The sequence below is a fragment of the Taeniopygia guttata genome, chromosome 11 (assembly GCF_048771995.1).
Source record: "Taeniopygia guttata chromosome 11, bTaeGut7.mat, whole genome shotgun sequence".
NCBI lineage: Eukaryota > Metazoa > Chordata > Aves > Passeriformes > Estrildidae > Taeniopygia > Taeniopygia guttata.
In genome coordinates, this window is record NC_133036.1 from 13,625,639 (window position 1) to 13,650,399 (window position 24,761).

General features: G+C 39.1%; 2 protein-coding genes across 9 annotated transcripts in view; one reads left to right on the plus strand and one right to left on the minus strand.

Annotated features, from left to right (window-relative positions):
• The window catches only part of PHKB (phosphorylase kinase regulatory subunit beta), a 70,150-nt gene extending 65,592 nt beyond the window's left edge, over positions 1 to 4,558 (minus strand). For 2 of the 8 annotated variants that reach the window (XM_072934237.1, XM_072934235.1), the window contains exons 1-2: positions 4,370 to 4,507; positions 1,854 to 1,948 (exon numbers count right to left, since the gene is read on the minus strand). In XM_072934237.1, the coding sequence (XP_072790338.1) occupies positions 1,854 to 1,908 (55 nt within the window). In that variant the 5' untranslated portion in view covers positions 1,909 to 1,948; positions 4,370 to 4,507. Of the gene's footprint in view, positions 1 to 899; positions 1,017 to 1,853; positions 2,056 to 4,369 lie in introns of those variants that run through there. The other 6 variants (XM_072934238.1, XM_012571073.5, XM_072934236.1 and 3 more) reach the window with 5 other exon arrangements.
• ITFG1 (integrin alpha FG-GAP repeat containing 1) overlaps positions 4,552 to 24,761 on the plus strand; it is a 71,814-nt gene continuing 51,604 nt past the window's right edge. The window contains exons 1-6 of the mRNA XM_002194441.7: positions 4,552 to 4,797; positions 8,088 to 8,160; positions 9,536 to 9,681; positions 11,349 to 11,406; positions 11,991 to 12,065; positions 14,507 to 14,601. Coding sequence (XP_002194477.1) covers positions 4,614 to 4,797; positions 8,088 to 8,160; positions 9,536 to 9,681; positions 11,349 to 11,406; positions 11,991 to 12,065; positions 14,507 to 14,601 — 631 coding nt within the window. The 5' untranslated portion in view covers positions 4,552 to 4,613. The remainder of the gene's footprint in view (positions 4,798 to 8,087; positions 8,161 to 9,535; positions 9,682 to 11,348; positions 11,407 to 11,990; positions 12,066 to 14,506; positions 14,602 to 24,761) is intronic.

Below are 24,761 nucleotides of genomic sequence, written 5' to 3' on the forward strand. Positions count from 1 at the left end.
AGTGGCAGCTTCACATTACAGAAGTCACTGGGACCAAAGAGGATTTTATTTCTACTCACAGCAAAGTTTAAGAAATGCTAACACAAGGCGATTTTTATTCACTATATACAGGAGGAAACTATGATATCATAGTTGATCCTGCTTTGAGCAAGAGCTGACAACCCTTCCAGACTTAACTGTTCAACAAAACAGGGTAAAGAAACACAAGGAGAAGGGCTTGGAAAGGCAGACAGAAATGGTATTGAAGTATTCCTCTACCTGAATACACAGCAGAAGTAAGCAAAAAGTATGAATTGTTACCTTGGTTGAGTGACAATAACAAATGGGTAAAAATGAGTAAAATCTTGTAATAGTTTAATTTAAATAGCATTAAAGTGACAAAGCTTTTAAACTATCATTTATCAAGAAAAATCAAGTGCTACACTGTGCAAGTAATTCAGCTAGTATTTCATAGAGTCACAGAACATCCTGAATTGGAAGGGACCCACAAGGATTGTCAAGGTCCAGCTCCTGGCCCTGCCCAGAATGGCACCCAGTGTCTGAGAGCATTGTCCAAACTCTTCCTGAGCTCTGTCAGGTTTGGTGCCGTGCCCACTGTCCTGGGGAACCTGTTCCAGTGCCCAACCACTCTCTGGGTGAAGAACCTTTTTCCTGGTATCCAACCTAAACCTCCCCTGACAAAGCTCCAACCATTTCTTCAGGGCCTATCACTGGTTACCACAGAGGAAAAAGAAAAAAAATACCCAGCAATTTATTCTGTCCTTTCTCTATTTTCTAATCATCTGAAGGTAGCTCTCTGTCCTGTATATTATACTTAATGGAAACCACTGATTTTAGGATTTACAGTAACTAACAACACAAAAACAAAAGCTACTGAACACCAGAAATAAAATACTGACCATCATGCCAGTACACAGGAACTTCACATAACCAAAATGCCCAAGTCTACCACACAAGCCTTGTAAATGCTACAAGCAAGGCAAGAAACCACTCAGGATACTCAAGGCAGGCATTGCCATTTCTGAGAATTCAAAACAATAAGTGTTAAAACTACTAAAAATGTTTATTTTGCATCAAAACAAGAGTAACACCAGATATCTAAACAAGAATTAGGAAAGAGTTGGGTTTTTTGTTTTTTTTTACTCTGTCAATACATCACATTTTTTGGGGGTCAGAGAGGCAAAACTGAAAAGCCACAGGGAGGGCAGGGGAGCCCAAGCCACCCAGCTGTGTCTCTGGTCACTCTCACCAGCACTTGTAGTGCTACTGTGTTTCAAAAGGACTACACAAGAGTTCTTCCCCATCACAGAGTGTCACATATGGATACATCCCACCTCAGTCAAACTCCCTTCAAAATACACAGGAATGGTCTTGACAGCTTCATATATTTTAGCTTCTGTTGTACCTGAGAAGAAGCTGTGTCAAGGAGGCTTTAATTTTCTTCCACTTAATTTCCAAATATCCAACTTTGTAACTAGTGATGGACTGACCAGAAATTTTACTTATCTCTAAACCAGTCACGCTGGGGATTTTTAGGAGTCAATTACAAACAGCATTCTTAATGCACATTTCACGACTGTCATCTTAAAAGAGAAATTTGAGTTCAGAGATGGTTGCACTGAGCAATACTGACAGGAACTCTAAACAAATAAAACAGGAAGTTTTGATAGTAGATTTGAATTTAAGTAGATAAAAATTTTCAGAAATTTTTACTGAAAGGCTTCAAAATTTTAAGTTCTACTGTACAGTGCTAAAAACTATTAATACACAACACCGCATGAAACAAAATACAATTATTTTTTTGTTGAATTAAATAGCCACAAACAAAACAAAACACAGAACTGCACACTTACCAAATTCTAAAAAAGCATGCGCAGAGGAGGCTCTGTCATCATCCAAATTGGCCATTTCAAATTGGTGCAGCTAATCACAAACGTCTCAGGCTAAGCTACAGTAATTTTCAAAACTGTTTAGTAAATGTTAAAGGCAATCAACATTAAATTAAGTGAAAGCAATGTTAGTGGAGTTATTAACACAACAGAGTGCACAGCACAAACTTTCATTATATATGTTTCCTTCTTCTACACTGACCTCTTGGTTTTATTTTACTTTTACTTCCATAAAACTTAGTAGTTTACTCCATCTGAGTGAAAGGACACAGTTTATCAAAAAAAAATTCCATCTTTTGGATATTTGACATGAGCTTTGTTATTCAATAGGAAAACACCAAAAGGTGATGAATACAATCTGATATATTTCAAGATAAAATAAAAATACTGATTTAACTAGTGCACACTAAAGTGTTAAGTAACAACAATAAGGAGCTAAAACTCTACTTATGCTTACTGCTGCTTTCATCCCACGTGAAATCCACACCAGCATGTTTCTTGCAGTCATATACATTACTTATGGCACTGAATATCTCAGTTATTAGAGGTATGTCATCTTCCACTTTGGAATATACAATAGGAAAAACGTGTCTGTAATTATAATGACAAGTTTTTCAAATCTTTAAAGTTTATCTTTTTTAAAGTAAGAAAAATTTCAGGGGCTTTTAACTAATGAACTGCTGTCTTTAGAATCTGCTCCTAATCAGAGTAGCAACAAAGGAAACAGTATTTTATTGCTTCAGGAAGGGAGACAAAAACTTCTGAATAAAATTTGGTTTTACTGGAAAATAAGTCATTCAGAATTGAATACACATAAACATGAGGACACAAATTCCCTCCTACAGGATTTGAGTCTTACATGATCCATTGCTGCAGGCTATAAAACATGAGTCACTGGTGCATTTCAGGCACATGTGTCTACACTCAGCATTTACTACATCTTACTCCAAGAAGCACACTAGTGCCTCAAACCAAACAAAACAGTGCTTTCTGTGAGCTGGGACTCCTCACAGGCCTCAGCCAAAAATAACCTCAAACCAAAAAACCTCTAACCAAACAAAACAGTGCTTTCTGTGAGCTGGGACTCAAGCACAAGCCTCAGCCAAACTAGAAGCACGGGGGACTTTTAGTGACTTTCTCTGATAATCCCAATCATGTCTCCTGACAGTGCCAGGAAGGAAGAAAAAAAGCCCTGAAGTTATAGAAATTTCAACATAAAGACGCAACAGTAAATTTGAAATATAAGAACATTATTTTTATTTTTAGATATGAATGTTACCTGAAAGATATAAAATAAAATTTGATTTTTAAATCAACTCTTTAAACCAAAAAACTTTTCAACTAAAATAATGTTTATTTCTTGAGCAAATTTCTTCAGTTGCTATATAAAATGCCATGAACAAATCCCTAGACAATCTCTGAACGAAATCTGTATGAACTAGGAAATCTGTCATTGCTAAAAATACAATTCTTTATACATGTAACAAAAAAGAAATTTTGTAACAGGCAGGAGAAAAAAAAAAAAAAAAAAAAAAAAAAAAAAAAAGAAGTAACAGGCAGCAGGAGTTAAGAAAAAGTGAAGTGTTTGAAACCATCAAACGCCTTCTGCAGCCACAGGCCTGACCGTGCAGGGGATTCCCAGAGCCCGTGCGCTGCCCCAGGCTCGACATTCTCACAGGCGGCTGCAGCCCCGGCTCTGCGGAGCGCTCGGCTCCGTCTGTCAATCCCCGGGAGCACACTGACAGCTCCTTCAGCTGCTCATCGCGGGACCTGCCAATCCATCTACACACACACTGAACTGTTAAAGCCAAATTAATCGGACTAGACTTAAAACAATCAATTCTTTAGAGCTCTCATAAAGCCCCGTTTTGGACTCACACTGTTTGATCAGCACAACAAAACCAACCAAACACGCAAATAAGTAACAACTGAGTGTTACAAGCATGTATGGTGTATAAATAAACACAGGGATATTCTGGAAAACTTTTTCTGTTAGAACAATTAAACGCCTGGTATGACTATATTTTATTTTTTAAAAAAAATTCAAACCCCAAGTTTTTTGAAGTTCAGAAATTCAGGCTAACTTGGCAAACATCACCCTTTGGTTTAGGCCACAACTTAGCTGCCTCACGCTCAGAACACGAACTTCCCACGCTGTAGAACAGCTACCTTCACCTAAGAGAAACCTGGCAGGAGCTGTACTTTCCTCTAAACCCTTTACAGAGCTGCGGTGCCGAACACGCCACGAGCAGCCGCCTGTGCTCCCGTGGGCACAGGTGGCACCTGAGCGCACCGGGGCCGTGCCCGCCACCCCGGGTGTCCCCTGCGCCCCTCAGGGCCGGGCCCGCCCGAGCACCGCCACCGCGAGAGACGCAGCGGGGCCGGGGAAACAGCCCCGGGCCGGGCCGGGAGCGGGGCGGTGAGCGACGGGAGGCACGGGGATCCCCGGAGCTCCTCCCGGGCAAGCCAAGAGGTCAGACCTGAGCGTTTGGAGCGAGCGCGCAGCTCCAGCATCTTCCAGCTCACGTCAGCCATGTGAGTCGCCGCCATGGCGGAGCGGTCGCGGAGAGCCGCCGGCGGGGCTGCGCGGCACCGGGCGGGCCCTGCCTGCCTCCCGCCGTAAAGCGCCCGCGCAGGCTCCGCCGCCGCTGCCGCAAACCGCGGCCGGCGGGGCCGGGCCCGCCCCGCTGCCGTCAGAGCGCGGGCGGGGCGAGGCCGTGCGCGATGGGGGCCCGCGGGCCGTGCCCGCCGCTGGCCCCGCTGCTGGCCTTGCTGGCCCTGGCGGGGCCCGCCCGAGCCCTGCAGAATGTGACCGCTCAGCTCTTCGGGCCCGAGGCCCGCGGGACCCTGGCGGCCTTCGGCGACTTCAACTCGGACAAGCAGACGGACCTGTTCGTGCTGCGCGGCGGTGAGTGCGCGGGCGGGCCGGCGGCAGGCCCGGGGCTCCGGGGGCTCGGGCGGTGTCAGCCTCGCTCCTCAGCGAAGCGGGGACAGCCGCGGGTGCCGCGGCCCGGCAGCCCCGTGCGGGGAGACGGCGGAGCTGGGGCCGGGGCTCCGGGACAGCGCTGCCGGTGCGGGCCGGCAGAGGGGCCGGGCTCGCTGCTCGCTGGCTCCCCGCGATCTCACCGTGCCGCCTGCTCGCTCTCCCCCAGCGCGCCCTGAGCGCCCCGGCTGTGTCGCCGAGGGCCGGCGCGGTGAGCACAGCGTCGTTTGCAGGATGGAACTGACACTTGCTTTGCTCTCAGGTATTCCTGTGTGGAATACGGTATTCAGTTTGCACTGGAATGGTTCATACAGGGCGCATTTTTTTTTAAAGTTGAATTTATGCTTGTGAAATAGAGATTTCATCCTACAACTTGAATGGTCACAAATTATTTTACTCCTGCTTTCACAGTATTTTGGGAAACAAAGGTGGACATTTCACAGATGTGGAGGAAAAATTGCACATTATTCTACTTTGAGCATTATGTTAAAGTGTCAGGGTAAATAAATTTGTTACAGCTGTCACTTGCCACAAGTTTCTCTTAAGGCTTCAGATATGGGGAGACCTCAAATCAGGGCTTATTTTCAGTGGTCAATGTTATTTGCAGACATCAATCTTGAAATATTTTATTTTCTTGAAGCACATTAAAAAAGTAAATTTATTCTTAGATTTACCCTTTTTTTTTATTCTTTCCATCTCGGAAATGTTTTTCTAAGTAGCTTTGGTAAAGCATGAGTGACTTTCCCATCTAGTTGAGTTATTGAAATGCATGGCTCCCTGGAAATGCTCCACTGGCTCATCTACTGAAAAAAATGGTCAGATTTAAATGAATGTCTATGATAAGAGTTCTAATTTTTACTTTCTTATCTTTCAGATGAGTGCATATAAAAATGTGAATAGCTACAGGTTTCAGAAATGAGATTCGTGATTTCTTTATGTCTCTATAGCAGCACTTGATGAATCATTTTCCTGTGTGGTACTTATTGTAAAAATCAGATTGAAATCACATGGTCTGAAACATTATTTTTCGTAACTTAAGTGTTGGTGAAAATTAGCTACAGAATACTCTCAAAACAAAAGGTAGTAGTTCTAAATGGTGGGATTAATGGCAGCCAATTGAAACAGCGTGAGGAAGTGAGCAATGGAGATGACACGAGGCTTTGAGGAACAGGAATCTGTAAAGCAGCCCATTCCTAATAATCCTGACACTTAATAATAAAATGGGGATTATGTCTTGGACCTTTGGCTGGATATATATTATTTTTCTGATCTTGCATTACTTCAGTAGCGTGAGAATAATGTTCCATATGCTCAGATGCATAAAAGAAAATCAGATTGTGCTCATATCTTTGTAAGAAATAGTAATCTCACTGAATGTAAGGGATAATCCAGATCCAGAAGTATCCTGTTGCAAGACCAAGTCCAAAGTACCAGTGGACTCTGTGTTTAGTCACTTTTTGAAACTCAGAATCTACAAATGAATGGAATTGTGCGTACAGTTAGCTGTTTTGTGAGTCTGTGCATGTAACAGTTCAGTGGGGAAGCTCATGCTGGTTGCTTGCTTCATGTACCAGCTTCTGATTATGCTTGATGCTTCTGCTGGAAGTACAGGCAGTGAGTGAAGATTCCCCTGTTCACATGCTGCATTTCATTGGAGAATCTGGGAAACTTCTGTGTTTATTTCATGCATACATATATGTGTGTGTATGTGACATATGTCACACAGATACTCAGCCTGAAGACCTCCAATCTACATAATTGTTGTTTGTATGGAAACTTTCCTGGTTTGTCACACCCTCCAATGCACTGTTTTTTTCCTTACTGTTCTCTTATCTCAAAAAGAATACAGAACTGCAAACAATATTTAGGATTGATTGTAGTGGCATAGTAATGCTGTTTTCTGTTCATGTAATAATTTTAATAGTTAATTTGTTTTGAGCATTGATGAGCAGTGAGCTGAAATTTTTACATCTCTAATGACCAAAAGATCTCATTTCTCAGTGTTGCTACTAACTTGGAACCTGGTATGTGTAAAAACACATTTGCTTCTTCAACCTGGTCATGACTTTACCAAATAGCCAATAAAAAGGCAGGTGAAAGTGTGAGGTGTGAAATGGGAGTTCAGATTCAGCAGGCATGAACTGTGCTGTTCCAAGCTGAGGCAGCCCCAGGCTCCTGTGCCAGGCCTTTCCCTCATCCAGGAACGTGTGCTGCAGCTCAGGCAGTGTTACCCTGGGCCTGTGCTGGCCTCCCTGGCCTCTGAAAGGGCTCCTGGTCATTAACTCATTTGGTGGTGGATTCTCATTCTCCTCAATAGGTTTGTGGCAGGTGCCTTTTGTTTCCTAGTGAGGAGCCTTGTATTCTCTGCTATGTCACAGCTGTGAACTCTGCCTGAAACAGTGCTCTTAAAAAGTACTGTGGTAGCTCAGGTTTGGAGCCTTAGAATTATTCTTTTTCAGAGATGATTTTGTGGTGCTGCAGCTGGGTTTATTGGAGAATGAAAGAAAGAGAAAAATACAATTATTGCACTGTGAGCTATGTTTTACTTACAGAGGTGTGTGTGTGTATTGTGGTTTACTGACTGAAAAATTCATTTCATCACTGAAGCTAAAATTCTTCTTTTCTTCCCTGAATTTCAGTTATTTCTGCAATATAAAATACGGTCTTTTATTTAGATTGTCCTGAAATAATGAAATTATACTTGTATCATTGCCTCTAAATGAGGAGACACTGCAGGGAACCAAACAAATTCTGAGTTTCCTTTAAAGTGCTTTGGGCAGCTGACATGGAAAGCAGTATAAGATCCTTCTATGTGAGACAGAGTATTAAAAGAATTAATTTGAGTTAGCTTTTAAACTTTAATTAGTTTTGTGGAACTGCTGCCTATTACTTTTCCATGTATAATATTTCTTAATTCATTGCAAAAAGTTTTATTTTAAGCAATGTGATAAAAATAACAGAGAGAAAGTTCTAACACTAAACCCCCAAAGAAGATTAGTGATATTAGCATTCCTTTGAGATGCAACTGACTTTGTGTTGAAGAAGTGCTCCTTTGCATCCTTTTGAATGAGGGAGAAATAGTGGTATGAGATGTCTTTGAAAGTTTTTTGCTGCTGTGGGGAATGGTCATTTGTGGCAGTTGTTTGAATGCTGGGTTTGTATATAAGCTATTTCCAGTCTTCCTCTGATGCTCATGGTCTTGCTTGCCTTGGCAGGAAATGAGTTGGTGATCTTTTTGGCTGACCAGAAGGAACCCTACTTTAAGCCCCGTGTTAAGCTACCAATGAAGTAAGTATGGCTGTAAGTGCTGCCACAGCCTGTTTGCCTTGGAAGGGCCTCTCTGCACTCAGTGGGAGCTGCCTGCAATTGTCTGTGCTCTTGTTACTTGACTTGTTGTTCAGCTTGCCTTTACAGTTCTTTGACCAACTTCCTGATCTATGTCCTGATACGTTTTTGTTTTGTTGGTCAGATGACAGAGTCTATAGAGATGAGTTGTGTCGTTCATGTTGTTTACTAATAAGTGTTACTTCACAGCCCTTATGGAATATTTATGGTTTAGGTTTTGTCCTCAAATCAGTATTTAGAATATCCATATGTTGAGATATTTTTGCACTTGATTTGGATCTTCAGGACTGTATTTCCGAGTGAAGCAAACTGTCATTCCATAGCACACATAGGTCTTTGTGGTGGGTGGGTTTAGGATCAATCCCAAGACATGTTTTCAGGGAAACTCATCCATTTGCTCTAGTTACTAATGGAATCCGGCCAATATAATCTGATTTGGAAGAGATCTGAAAGATGGTGTTCTGGTATTTCTATGTAGAGATGTTCCTTTACAAGTTTACATGTGGCCTTTAAAAAACATCCGTTTTTAATACCTGTGAACCAATCTGTTTATATGTGCATATATATGTCTAGCTTTAATATCCTGTAATACTATTATGGTGATTGCTTATGAATAATGCTTACCAATAGTATTATGTTTATGAAAAGTTAAATTGCTTTTATAGCTCAGCTTCATCTTCTGTATTCTACATATTTTTATTTTTCCATATTCCCTCCTGTCTGGGAAGGAACTAATTTCTTTAGTGCATTAGAAAAGATCTGCTTTTAATCCTTAATGTGATCTGTGTTTGTGTGTATAAAGCAGACTCTGAGTAGGTAAGCGAACAAAAAGATGGAACAAACAAAGGTAGGAAGGAGTAGTAAAACCTAGTAGAAGGCAGGAGGAAATGGCATTTTCTTTTTAAAAATCTACCTGTGCCTGTCTCCTGCTGTTTAAACAGCTCCTGTTGCCTTATGTTCTTGCTCCTGGAATGCAACCAAAAGATCCTGCTCACTGAAACACATTTTGGTTGACTGGTTCTACAACAAATGTGAGGATTTAATGAAGTGTAGATAGCATTTACAAACAGAATATGGCTAAAGAATGTCAGATAGCTGAAGTTCAGAGTTAAAATGTCATTTTCCTTAGACCAAGACAGGCTGATTTTGAGACACTTTTGCAATAGGCAAGGACTTTATCCTAAACCAGGTAGTTGAAGGGTAACATTGCATTGGACCAAAAATAATTGGACAAGCCTTTAACCACGCAAATGCTTTTTACATACTCACCTTTTTTTTACAATTATTTGCATGTGAGGGCTTTTGTTTTTAATTCCAGATCCCTCGGTGTCACCATAACCAGTGTAGTTCCTGGAGATTATGATGGAGATTCCCAAATGGATGTCCTCCTCACTACCCAGGCCCCAAGTCATGGCAAAGATGAACTTTCAGTGTTTATTTTCTGGGGCCACAACCAAACGTTAGGTGAGTTGCTGAGACTGGTTCTTAGTAAGATTGTTAGACTTCTTAATTCAAAGTGTTGTCAAGAAGTTACAACTCATTTTTACAGTGTAATGATTGTTTTTACAACTAAAATAGGGATTAGCAGCTATTCAGCTTCACACCCATATATTATCCTGCTGTTAAGCTGTGTTCAATAATTAATGAAAGAGAACAATACTTGCAGTATATTATGCAACAGATATAACCAAACATTATTCTAATTTGGCAGTACCTATTAACTGAAGAGCTGCTTCTCATGGCTTCCCCATCATGCATGTCAGCTTCACAAAGACTAGCTCAAAAGATTTATCTTCAGTTTAAAATGCACAGGGAACCTGCTGTGAACTTTAGTGCATCAACTTTCAAAATCACATACCTAAACCTACCACCAGTAATATAATATTTATATTAAATGAAATTCATTAAAGACAGTGACACACTAAAGTGAGTATTGGAAGAAAGGTTTCTAGAATCTCTATTGCTAAGTTTTCAAGACCTCTAGAATTGAGTTTTCAGGAGTCTCTTAGCAGTATTCAACGTATAGCTGATTCTGTCTTGAGGTAGAGTAATGGTTTGTGTAAACTCTTGAGGTCTCCTCTGTTTTTTGTTGACTTTGCTAGGAAAGGGTTTGGGGAAGAATTTAGGGTTTGAACAAGGACAGATAAGCAAAAGAAAATACTATTTAATCCCCAAAAACTACTGAAGAATAATCACTTGTAAACTGTGTTATGGCATAGTTACAGGTGAGACAAGTTTGCCTTAGACGCCATTGCTTCTGGCTTTAATCAGAGCTGAAACAAGCAACCTGGAAAAGTGCAGTGGGTCAAATATTAAGGGACTAGAAGGTATCTCTAGTATTGGAAAGAATATGAGGACTTGGATTAAGTTATTCTGTTTTGTTTCAGAAAAAAACCCAAGTGTTGGGGGAAACACAATGAGCATATGGGGCCTGGAGGAGGAGTCAGAGGTTAAAAATTCAGGCAGTGGTTGGTATTTGCTGAGGCCACTGGCAAGGTATGGGGTGTCTCCCTGGGTAATGGAAGTGTGACAGACAAGTCAATAGGAGGGGACTGTTGTATGAAATGTGGAAATTGTAAAGACAAACAATGTGGAGAGAGGAGGGAAATGGGAATAATCTGACAAGGAGTTTGGATTACAAGTAAAAGTGAAGTCTAAGATGAAAACCTGATTGGAGCTTAGTCCTCCCTTCCCATTTAGAAAGTCTACCTTTATTGCTGATTTCAAATACTCAGTGAGTGTAATTAAGAATGTTATTTGCAGTGACAAAACAATAAACAGAAGTCTAACATACAATGAATGTTAAACTTTTAGCCTTTTAGTCTTCATCCCAACTGTTTCAGTTTTCCTGTATCTCTGTGATTGCAGTCATACACAGAAATAGGTTTCACTAAGATCTACTTGGAATAATTTGTTGAGGAGTTTAGTGGAGACGGAAGAAGCCTTCAGTAACTGTAACTCACCTTTCCTGCAAAGTTTCACAAAGCCATTTAGTTCTTTTTATTAAGTGGTGCCTTTTTTTAATCATAAAACTGATGGTTTTAAATAAATAGAATAATTATGTCTTAGTTGATAATGCAAATGTCAAAATATATTGGTAACTGAATCAAGTTAATATTTTCTGTTTTCAGATCTTAACCATAAAACTATATTAAATAAGACTTTTCAAGATGAGCCTCTAGTAATGGAGTAAGTATGACCTACTTTTTTAGAAAACCACATTTATAGTGGTGACTGAGAGCAATTTAAATATATTTTAATGATAAAATTTCAAACACATTCTCTTTATCTTTTAAGAGCAGGGTGGTTTGCGTAATGTCAACTGATCCAACAAAAGATGATGAACCAAAATAGTTACCTTTACAGTTCTTGTATATTATATTACCCTGGCAATAGTAGCTACATGATCTTTTAATTTCTTTCATTTCAGTACTGTGAGTATTCAGGAAAAAAAAAAAAGCCATTCTAAAGAAAAAACCTTAATGGCTTACCAAAATGAGCAAATATCCCTTTCACAATGTGCTTGCTTGTGTGTGAAATGCTGGACAAAACTGGAGGGAAGTAAATCTGTAAGGCAAAGCACAGGCAGAGTGTGAAGCAGTAATAGACCTTTACTGCTACCAGCAACTCAGACAAGAGCCAAAATTCAGAGCTGGCTCACAGCTAAGAGTTCTTCACAGTGGGAAAATGTCCGAGTACAGATTAATTTCAGAGCAGGTGGTTTGAACTCCTGTGCTGACTGAGGTGGTACTGCCACTGTGTTCCATTTTCAGCTTTAATGGAGACTTGATTCCTGATGTGTTCGGTGTCACGAGCGACTCGAGTAAGCCGCAGATCCTGCTGGGCGGGTAAGCTGAGGGCTCGGGGCTCAGCATGGCTTTGGAACTTGGGCATTGTCTGTCCACTTCCCATTCAAGTGCAGGATTTGTGTGTGAATCTTCTTTCTGTCCATGGCAAACATTGTGACACTCTTCATCCGCTCTTTAAAGTCTTATTTTATAGGGCACGTAGAAGTTCCATGAGGGCTGAGAAAACAGAGCCACTGATAATAGACATCAGAAATAGGAATAGTTAGTTCCAAGAAGTTATAGTCTCATTTGTTTAGTGCACTTTTGATATTTAGTATTACAATCTGTGTTATGGAACTTGTGCTCTAAAAAAGATGCTTTCAGGTTGATGATGTAAGAAGTACTGGAACAGATCTTATAGGATGGCAAAAGAAAAATCTGCAAGTGTTTGGGGTAAACTTAAAAAAAAAGCTCTCATCTGTCTGGGAAATGATTTGTAATGGGAAGATTGGACACCATTGGAAATCAAAAGCACAGGAAGTGCAGGATGTAAGGGTATTGAACTATATATATTAAGGAAAATACAGAAGAAATTTATGAAGTGACATAAAACAGGTGACTAAGTAGCAACACAAGTGTGCATACAAGTGATATCTGTATCACATCCCTTGTGTTAAGGCGTGCCTCAGGCCACTCGTGAGCAGATGCAAGTTGACTGAAGCCATATGAGATGACATTGCAGCAAAGAGGACTAAGTTGCATTATTAAAATTTCTGGTAGCCCTGAAATTTCTAGCATGGGACCAGTTATCAAATACTGGTTTAAAAGTAATGGCCTACTTAAATGCTTAACAAGGGCTGTGCAAAGGATTATTTTTAACTGTTTTGGATGTGAATGCTGAAATCAAAGCATAACAAAAGACTGTGTCTCTACTGGCTCAGAAGAACCAGTCTGTAACCAAATAATATAAAGTAGCAGTATCTCTACTTGAACCAAGAACTTAAAGTCTATAATTTGAAAATTAAAAAAACTCTATACCCGAGTTCCTGTCTCTTTTCCTTTCCTAGGATAAATAACATTTGAATGTGTCAGTGGAAGTTATTCCCTTCTTGGCAGTATGCTTTTGTTCATTAATCACAACTTGAATTGTATCACCATACTTGTACTACTGGCTTATGAAACAGATTGGAGGTTCACAAGAATGTTTCTAAACACTTTGCAATGATTATACGTAAAATAAATTGTATGAGCTTTTGAAGAAATGGAAAAGTGGGAAAGACTTGTTTTATTTTGTTGAAGAAATTCTTTCAGGAGCTTTAAGATACAAATGGACTTACTCATCATAGCTCAAAATAAGACTGAGTGCTATAGGTAATAGCATAAGCCATGTCTTGTTCATGGAAAACAGCCTTGTCATCTGCTTAGAAAGGCACTTCTATATTTTAATCCAGAATGTTTTAAGATTTATTCTAGAACTGCATGACTGACTTCACTGGCAATCTTCCAAGACTGAATACATAGAAAAACCTAGAGAAAATGCTTAATTATTTCTTTAAGATTAAGTGATGCATTTTAATATTTCTAAGACTTAGTTATGGTCTTTGGGAAGTAATCAGGATATTATTTATTTTCTTACCATAAATTAGCCAAGGAAGAATAGGACTTCAATAATATGTATGTAATGTCACTGGAATAAATAAATAAGTTCCCAACTAGTAGTAGTAATATTTCTTCCTGCTACTGTATAGTGCACATTGAGATTTTCCTGAGGGTTTTAGCTAAGGGTTCTTAAAGTCATATATCTGATGATTCAGCCACTGTGACTTTTGAAAGATTTGTTGCACTTCAAATTACTGCTAACAGGGAGGTGTGCTGGAAGTTCAGCCATTTTTAGAACAGAAACAGGCAGGGTATGTGTATTTATAAATAAATAAAAATGTCACCTGCTTGGTAAATTACTTAATTAGCTAGTAGTCCATCATAATGTGAAAGTTTAATTCATGTGTTGATTTTTAGGTGAGCTGAAATAAAGTGTGTTTCCATGCAGCAGGCATGAGCTGCTCTAACAGCATGTGCTTTCTTCTGCTCATGTTTATTAATCAGAAAGTAAATTCCAGAAGTACTTGCAGAAGTAAAGCTGCTTGAGGAAACTGAGAAGGACAGGGATCAGTGTCTCAGGACTTGCAGTACAGTTGGAGCCTTGGCACTAACTATGACTTTGTGAGTAGTGACACAGTTCTGTGCAAAATAAAGAAAGTTGCTTTAGAAAATTAATAAAATAGAACTGAAGCCCCTGTGCTATGAATCATCCTTCACAGAACCTTTCCAGAAATTACTGGAATTACTTAGTATATTGTACGCTAAGTAGGAATTTTATCTTAGCATTGGGAGAATGTGCTTTCTGTCCCAATTTATTTAAAGTTTCACTGTTTTTTAAGTAATATTATCATGATTAACAGTCCCTACACATCGATGAAATGTGTTTTTATTCTTGTCTGTAGGAACTTGTCATGGCATCCTGCGCTGGAAACTCAAAGTAAAATGTTTATACCACACTCTCATGCCTTTATAGATTTAAATAATGACTTCACTGCTGGTAAGTCATAGAAGTGTTAGATACCATCCTATAAATAATTACCACCAAGTGTCAATGTCATGTGTTGCAACTTTCTTCAGTAATTATATGATTTTGCTACTTCTGATTTGGGTTTTTCAGCTACTTAATTTTAATATCTATGATTTGAAAATTCTGGGTTTTAAAAAACAACTTTTAAAATAAATATCCTAACAGCATTTGCTACTTCTTGATGATAATCTTAACTACTGCTTGTTCTGAATTATGTTCACCCTTCATGTGTTGTTTCCTGCCCTTCACAATGCTGTACTGTAGTATTCGTGGCAACTGCATCAGGGCTGCAGTTTTTCATCCTGAGTATGGAATTAGTTAGGTAGTTTGAGTCAGCAAAATGTTTTTAAGACTGGATTTAAAATTTGTTTTCAGGATTTCATTATTACTTCATTCTATTATGTTGTAGTTAGTTCTATCATTGATAGAACTGTGTTCTTTATTTTGTTGGGGTATTTTGTCCATGCAATTCAGTTACCATGGTGAATCTGTTTATCACTTACATACCTGGCTCATATTTCCAAGCACATTTAAATATTATGATAAACGTAATTTCTTCACACACTAAATTAATTCTGAAGTGCTTTTTTTTTTCTAGATGTGCAATGTACATCAATTAATACATGGTAATTTTGGAAATAGAGCTTATCTTTTTCCTGTTTAGTTGCATGGGAATGAGAGAGGAGCGGGTCTATAAATTTAATTAAGATGCTTATAAATGTTGGGGATTAAGTTAATTGCTTTAGCATGCAGTCAAACCTTAATATCCAGTTCTGGCACATTGCTATGTGAAGCTGTCAAGTGGAAATTCCAACTGGAAAATTAAATATATGGTTGCTTACCATAATCAGTGTCATGTAATAACCAGTTTTAACACACTTCTAGAAGCCTTCTGGAATGTTTTTTTAGTGGCATAAGTAGCATACATGAGCATTCCAGGTAGCATTTTGAGTTGAGTGTATTGAAGTCTAAACTCAGAGGTGAGTAAAGGTGAGAAGTCTGAGATTCTTACATTGATCGGTCACAGACCAATCAATTTTTCAAGGTTTTTGACAGCTGCCAGACTAAAGAATGTTCAAAGAGTTCTAGTTAGTGCTGCTGCGTGTGGAAGCTCCTCTATTAAATAGAAATGAGAGTCAGGATCTTTGTGTGGGTAGTGCTGGGAGCTTTTATAGAGTCACATCTATTTTTATATCTCAAGATGTGAGTAGAAGCTCCTGTGAAGCTCTTCCCATAAAGATCCTGACTTTTACTTGCTTGGAACAGCAAGGCTGTGACACCTCCGGCTGAGGTACTACGTTAGGGTGTTATGTTTAGTGCTGCGGGAAGTGTTATGTTACAGGGACCTGGGGAAAATTGTAAGGAAAATAATTCATTCTGACAAGAAAACTGGAGAATGTATTACAGTATTATTATTTTTTAAAGTAATGTTTTACTTCTAAAGTGGGAGTGATAATTTTTTTTTACTGTCCCTATGAAGATGGGACTAACCTAGAATAAGACATATGTTGCTGAAAAATAGTATCAGTTTATCTGATATTTAATGACTGATGTGTTTTTCCGAGAGTGCTCCCTGCCAAAATGAAAAGTTGCCAGTTGTCTAGTCCTGCCTGCACATTTATGGCAGTTCCCTGACATCAGCTCTAGTAACTGTTTGGAGCTGGGGCTGCTGAGGAGCACAGTTCATTGTCACTGGAGCTATTAAGTTGATCCAGCTCGCCATGCAGGATTGTCAGAGCTGATGTAAGCACAGGGAAAAGGTTGACTCCTCTTTTAGTAGCAGCAGTTGTAGGCTGCCTTTAACCAAGCATGAAATTGTACCTTGAGTCTCACTGTGCCTCTTCCAAAAAATACCTGTGCAGTGTTCTCACCAGGTCTGCTCTAATTTGTGGGTCTGTGCAGAGCTGGGCAAGTGACTCATAGGTAGTCATCAAAGTAGTCAGGTGATAGAAATTAGGGGGGGAAAAAGGGCAAAACAACAAGTGCTGGAGGTGTTTGCGGGAGTGGTGGCACTGGTGGGAAGTGCACTCGGGCAGGCAGGGCACAGTGCTGGGTTAGCAATGGTTCTCCATGGGGCCTGGCACTGCTTGGCTCACAGGAGCTGGTGAGGAGGAGAGTGTTCCTGTGACTCAGTGTTCACCCACACAGCTGTTCTTCAGTGGGAACAAAGCCTCATTAGGAGCGGGGCCTGGTGAGCATTAGAATCATATTAATTAAAAAGGAGGTATTGACAAGATGCAGGGGAATAATCTGCCTGCTGAAATCATGTGGCCCAAAACACTTAATAGTCATGGGATTTGATGCTGCTGTGGGACTTTTGGACTGAAATATTCAGGCTGTTTACTCACAGGCAATGCTACTGTTCATGATTATAAGGATATAATTGCACCTAAAATGGATGTAGTGATTTTTGTTTACAAATAGATTACCAGGTCATGCCATTTTACTTATTCTTTTTGGGGTTTTTTGCAGGTATTTAAAAAGGTTTTTCTAATATCCTACAATATTTTGGCACACTTTGTATTTTGTAACAGATGCAGCCAATTTGATGACTTTTAGCTGGGCTATTTTTGGCAACTCTATCATTATAAACAGCTTAGGAGATTTAAAGTGTGCTTGATATAAAAAAAAAAGAAAATCCTCTCTGGGCTGAGAAGCTTTTTGCTAGTTTATTGCCTAACCTGTTTTCAGCCTGCTGATATTAAACACTCAGAACAGAGCTTTTAATTGCCACACTTCTCATGCTCTGGGTGAAATGAAGTTGAATCGTTATGATTTCATTATATGAGAACTTGCTCATAAAGATGTGTTTAATTCCTAACAATGCTTCATGAAAGGCTAACAGTGTAGGGGTTTTATAATCCAAAAATCCTCTAACCACAACAAAGATAATACTAATCTTTCTCGGTGAGAGATAAACTGGACTGTTTCAGAGAGTAGTGCTGCTGCTGTTTTTAAAGAAAGCATCCTCACGCAGAAGTCTCAGCTCCCTATCATTATTAATTCAGTAAGGAATTCTGAGTTAGATCAGGAAATTCACAAAAATCATGCAAAAATTTGTGATATAAAACATTTACCAAAGAGTCTGTGTGTGCTTAATGGATAAACTAAATACCAGCTTTTGAGTGTCTTCTGCACGCATGTTAAGCGTGTGTTGCTCCGGGGAGGAGTATCTGCTTCACAGGGTGGCTGAGCTGGGAGGGGATGTCTGGAAATGGGCTGGTCAGGCAACCTCCCATCACTGTCACTGCTGGAACATGGCACTGAGGCTCCAAGGTGAGGAGCAAATGTGGTCCTTGTTAGGACAGGGCTGTTAGGTGTCTAGTAATTCATACACTTGTCATTAGTTCTTTTTCACAGCTGGCTTAGGAAAATAATCTTGCAGCTAATAATAATAGGCTTATCTGAACAGATTAACATTAGGTGTATTTTACAAAGCAAACAGTCCAGTGAGCATTTCCAAGGAAGGATCCTCAAGTAAGAGGTCTGTCTTAAAAATTTCACAGTTGAAATTTTTAGGATAGTGATTATTTTGATGTGTCCTTTTTTTTTTGTAATTAGACACCTTCATTACTTTTATTGTAAATTTGTAAATGTCAGATATTCACGTAGGGCTAATGCTGTCCTTCTAAACTTGGGGAAAAAAAACAAACAGGATTATTAAACCATAGATTTGTTTGCATTCAGTAACACAAGTCTTCTACCAAGAACTCAGGCCCTACAAACACTTTAAAGTGCTCAAATGCATGAGACAAGCTGCGTTGGACTGTGAATCCCACTGTAACTTCATACTGTACATCTATCAATGTATCCTTGAATGCTATGAAAAATAGCTGATGTATTAAATACTCTGTGTGTCATTTGGATATGTGACTCCACAGTTTGGAAGTCCCAGTTTTACAGTTGATCTCGTGTTGAACACTATTTCTCGAGCTGTTTGTATAAAATGAAGGAAAAATCATAAATTTGGGGTTGGGAAAACTAAAGTGAAAAAATCATTAGTCAGAAACAGCTTGCTGTAAGCTAATTGCTACACTCTTTACTGATTTCTGGTGGTTAATTTTCTTATGTTGTTTTGCTTTGGGAATTTAGAAACCTAATGTACCAGAACGTTCACAATGTGTTTTCTTTTTGATTCCCACTTAGTTTAAATGTATAAATGTAGGTAGTTTTGTTCTTGCAATCCAATCACTCAAATCGTGGGTGATATTTCTGTTGTAGTAATTTAAACCTGTATTCTGAAAATGGTATAATGCTCAGTGTCAGATTCTCTGGTCATATTTTCAGTGAGCTTCCTCTTCATGGAAGCTTGTAGTCTCTCTGCACCTCATGTTACCAGCAGAGCTGATTTTCTGCAGCAGATCTGCATTTATTCAGTATTCAAATAACTGGCAAACATGGTGGCATTTTAAATCTTGGATAGGACATGGGAGATGTGTGTATATATTTGAAGTCAATTTGTTCTCTGTGGTTCTGCCCCCTCCCTTACATTTCTCCACAAGCAAATATTCAGTAAAGCCATGTCACTGTGTCATTTGTTGAACAGGTACAATTTTTTTAATTTCTTAACTGTTTTAGCTCTGATAGCAGAGCTTGCCTCTGAGTCTACAGCAAATAATGGAGGCAAAAAATGTATCATGGAAGATAGACAGGATGTATTTCAGAGGACTTCAGTCTGTAAAGTTTTGTTCATTTTTCATTGCTTCTGCTCTTTACATGCTTGTTATATGTAATTAAAAATGCTTTGGGTGATATGATCCCCTGTCACCCCCATTCCTCCACTTGCTCCTTCCCAGTGTTCAACACCACAGGAAGTTCCAGTTCATAAAATCAAACCAGAGCTGGAATTAGCTGCATCTCCTCCTGCAGCTGGGACTGGGCTGCTTTAGCTGATGGCGTCTCTTACAGCTTTCCTTGCAGAGAGAACCAAAGGATGGGTAGAGATCATTAGAGAAAAGAGAGAGCTTTAGGCTTAACTTCTTTTTTCCTCATCTTTCTAAAGGAGCCCATAATATCTGCTGTATGATTAGCAGTTTAAATTTTAAAATTGCTATTATAAAGTGTCTCAAAAGCTATTCCTTTTGCAATTTTTAATTATATACTGATATAGTTATATACACTGGGGAGTTATATTCTATTTTTATGGGAATCAATAACTTAATACAGGTGAGAAGTAAATTGGTTCTGCCCCAAATAGCATTTTGTTGGTAAAACATGAATGTGAAAATAAGTTCTGAAAGCACTCTTGAGGGGCATTATTTTCTGTTCCTTGAAACAATGTTGTTGCCCATATTATGAAAATAAAGAGCACTTTCTGTTTAACAACAAGTGCTGTACAACCAAAAGGACAGTCCCACCTGCTCTGCATGTTCAGCAACAGAAATCTAAAGTACAAATCTAATTTAAAGTTCTCCAGTTAAGCAAAGCTTTTAAATTAATACATATTATTTCCTTTTACAGTAATTTTTAATAATGAAAGGTATTGTAGTGCTTAATTATGTTATTTATCACTGTTTATCATCTGGTTTACTAAATAGTTCCAGTAAATACTTGATACATTTTTAAAAGCCATTTCAACAGAATAGATTTACAATCTCCTGATATAAGCACATTTCTTAAAAATTTACCAACACAAATTATCTTGTTTGGAACATATGAAGTCCTTTTGTTTTGCTGAAGTTTTTCAGAGTAGGAAGTTACTGTTTTATTTAATTAGCACCAAAAATTCATGTAGATGTACTTCGTTTGCTCTAGGACAGCACTAATGCCACCTTGACAAATCTAAATACCACATGTAGAGGGTTTCTCTAGCTGAATGAAAAACTTAAGAAAAGAAGCATGAAATTAGTAAGATTTTGTTTTCTATTTCCATGTAGTAAAGAAATAAAACTGACTGTATCTAACTTTTTTGTATAAAATTAGATTTGTGCGTAGTAGAAATGTTGTACAACTAATAGTGTGTAGTTACAACTAAAATAATTGTAAATAATGTTTGGTTTTAAGTACTTTTTTTTCCTACAGGTGTTCAATCTGTAATGTAAATAGAGGAAAGTTATCTTTTATTTTGCCTTGGGTTTTAGGGAATTTAATGATTTTAATAGTGTTGTTGCATTACCATTCTGTCAACACACTGCAAAGCAGATATTTTTAATTCAGCACATTATTTACAATAGATAAAGCTGTCACTTTCATCTCCAAAAATTACTCCTGGTTAGAGAATATGCACAGACACCCCTGTTCTTCCACATTGATGAAATAATTTTTAGGCATGTTTGGAGTGTACACATAAATGTTCTAATTGAATGCTGCTGTGTCTGTGGCAATAGTGTTTATAATAAGGGCACTTTCCCCCCTCCTTTATCAACTTAAACTTCTGAAGTAAATGTGAAATCAAGCAGTAACTTAATGTTGCTCGTACCCTGGTGGCTTCTCAAGACAGTCAGGTGCTGGGGGGTTTTATTCTGAAATAAAGCCCTCTGACATTAAACAGAAAGGTCAAAACAGTCATTAGTGAAATGAATGCTCCATCTAAAAATAGCACTATTTTTATAACACTCAAAAGTGACAGAAAATAGCAAGAGTAATCGGAAGTGAACTTGGAGCAGGTTCTGTATAGTTAGGTTTTATTGCAATTTCTAGTTCTAGTAAGTAAAATCAGGGGAAGCAGGGTGTGACTGCAATACTACCTGTTTTGTTTACAGTTGATTAAAAGATTCATTGAAACTAGCCAGTTTGAAACAGGTTTCAGGATTATCAACTGTGGTGCTGTTGTTGCTGTTTTCCTTACTAGCTCTTGCTGTCTTTCTCAGCCAGCCATCTGTAGAGGCCAGGGATTATGGAATCCTTCCCTTCCATTGTGCCTCTGGACTGTGGCCAGTCTTTGGGTGCTCAGCTGAGAGCCGGGGGCCAAAGGCAGAAATGGGTGCACAGGAGGGGAGAGGGGAAGGGAGGTGGAGAAGAAATCCAGGCTGAAGGCAGGGAATTTAATTGGAGATTAATTTAGATGGTGAGGAACAAACCCTGGATGTATTTCTACAAAAAGAGGATGTTCATTTCAGATGGACTTGAAGTTCTTAGAGGAGGACTGACCTAATGGTGTGTGGAATGAGGGAAGCATAGCTGCCCAAGACTGGGTTGAGAGGAGTCTAGGAGTGGCTGTGTGAGAAAAACCATGGGATATGGATCAGAGCTGGACCTGCTGTTGGCTGTAGAGATGGGTGCTTGGAAACTGCCTGTATGTTTATTTCTGCAGCAAAAAGATTTACAGGAAAAGTTGAAATGCTTTCATGTTTAAGGTATGTGAATGCTGTCCTACATTTTAATGTCTTTTTAATGGATTTCTTTTGTCATGATCGATGAGATGTTTTGATTATCACAGAATGGTTTGGGTTAGAAGGTACCTTAAATCTCATCCAGTTACAACCCCCTGTCATGGCAAGGACACCTTCCACTATCCCAGGTTTGCTCCAAGCCCCATCCAACCTGACCGTGGACACTGCCAGGGACAGGGCAGCCACAGCTTCTCTGGGCAGCCTGTGCAGGGCCTCACCACCCTGACAGGGAAGAATTTCTTCCTTAGTTCTAACCTCAACCTGCTCTCTTTCAGCCTAAGACCATTCCCCCTTGCCCCATCTGTGCATGTCCTTGTCCAAAGCCCCTCCCCAGCTCTCTTTATGTTCTGGAAGAGGCTCTAGGGTTTCTCCTCCACATGAACAGCCCCACCTCCCAGCCCATCTCCACAGGAGAGGGGCTGCTGCCCTTGGATCAGTTTGGTCCAGCACTGGCTTCTCAGCAGCTGCTTCTCTTCAGTGCAGGTCTCTGGTTTCCAAGCCCTGTGGCACAAATGCTGTGCTCTTGCTGCCCAAGATCGGCCACCACAGACAGTAGCAGTTAGGTAAAGCTCCCTTAGGTACATTGCACAAACATTGCCAGAAATGTAGCTAGCTCAAGATGGGATGTGCTGTGTTCAAATTACAGTTGTGGCTGTGTCTGGGTGACTTGGACATTGATACAGGGTAGTTCTAAGTGCACTAAATAAACTCAATGCAGTCTAGCCAGTCAAGTTTTATATTGCTTACGGGAGAGATTTTTCAGTCTTCAGTGGGCCATATGTTGATACAGTGTCAAAATTCCCTGATCCTATCAAATAAAGATGGATGGAAGTGCTGTGCTTCCTCTATAACAAGCTTTAGGTTATTGGAGCTAGGAGCACTGTACTCGAATAGCTTCCCTTTTACAGGCAGAAACATACATTCTAATAATCCCTTTCTTTTTTTGTAAGAATGAATGCTGAATTCAGTATTTTTCTATATATATGTTAACTGGTGATCAGATATAGCAGAGCTGGGATAGCAGCATCTTATTACTAAGCCAGTTAAATTAAATTATAGCCAAATTTGCTCACCAACTCATTTTTTAGGGTAGGTTGTTAGTACAATGCTAATACACAGTGGTTTTGTGTTGCAACATTATCAGATACCTTCTGTATTAAGTGTCTGGTATATATTTTAGTTGATTTTCAGTATTGTAGATGTAAAATGCTGGGTAACCTCCGTGCTTCCTTATTCTGTTCTCAGGCTGTTGAATCTTGTTGATGAATATTCCAATTACTTATGTTGTATTTATGTTAATCACTGGCTGTTAAATCCAAAATAGGAAAGTGTATTTAAATGTGAACACACTTTACTTTGCATTTGTTTAAGAGAAAAGTTTCCTCTCAGGCAGTATTGGTTTTTTACTTCTATCCATTGACTTAGGACACAGATGCTACATCTCAGGGAATCTGCCTGAATCTGACAAGATCTTCCCCCATCCCAACTATCAAGTATTTTTCTTATCTTTGCTGCATCATGTCACAAATTAGGGATGCAAGAAATGCCCTGCAGACTTAGTCTAGTGGTCCATACAGCTAGCTCAGTATTCTTTCACTGGCAGCAGCAAAGTGAATTTTTTTCCTCTTCCTGTTTCATATTTCCATTTGTATATCTACAGAATCTAAAACTACCCTAAGGGCTGTTAAAGGTATCCCCTTGCCTGTTGTTTTTAGCATCTCTTCATGTGCCTGTTGGCTGGTAAAACCATCACCTTTGTCTTCTGTAAATAACTGCTTGTTGTGCTCCAGATTAATTGGTTTAATAACCTCAGGTTGGAAATATCTCTCACTATGCTGCCATTAGGGCCATAAGAATTTGAGCAGCTGTCATAGTTTGTCTGTGCTTTTTAAACTTAGAGATCTTTATAGAATAGATTCTGTTTCTTACAGTTGAAATTGCAACCTGTACTGCCTTCCAAAGGCAGTGTGCAGCATATCTACAGACAAGTGACTTTTTCTGAGCATATTTAATATGATAGGCTTTCCTTGTAGGAACAAGGGGCTGAGTTTTCTTGATACAGCCAGAAGCAAAACAAAAATGTTGCAGTTTTCAATGTGATTAGTATATTGTAATACAAAAAGTGTAGAAAAGAACTGTATATGTCTTCATTGTCGTGTAACCCCAGTACTGATCAAACAGATGTTAATGCATTTGTTGGCTCCATCTGTTCTCCTGCAGCTCTTAGATATTTAAGAATTTAGTAATAATAGACATGGAAAGCAGTAACAGTGAAGTGGGAGATATGTTGTGGGCACCATTCCTTTGGAAAGGAAATGCAAGGATTCTTTGCTATGTCTGTTAGGTATTTATAAAGTGCACAGATTCGTACTTGTTGCCTCTCTGAGATGCTCTTGGAGTCAAAAACTTACATAATCAAACCAGAAAGAATCATAAAGTAAGGTAGGTTGAAAGTAACATTTGGGAATTAACTGGTCTAGAACACTGTTTCAGACAGGACTTGTGTTTTCTTGTCCTTTTCTTTCACAAACTTGGGAGAAAAAACTTGTAATTCTGAACTATACAAATTTGAGAATAGTTATTTCTAGTGTCTAAATTGCATCACCTTTTTATATTGCTGTTGCAAATAAATGTTTTTGTTTTGCTTGGTTTAAAATCTCTGACATTCTTGATCAAAATGGATAATTACTTGTATATATTAACAATTCTATTTGGTTTCGGTGCAAGAGAGTTTAATCCCAGAATCATGCATGAGCGTTTCAAACTTGTAGCTTCTAAGAAGGTTTAAGGATAAGAAAG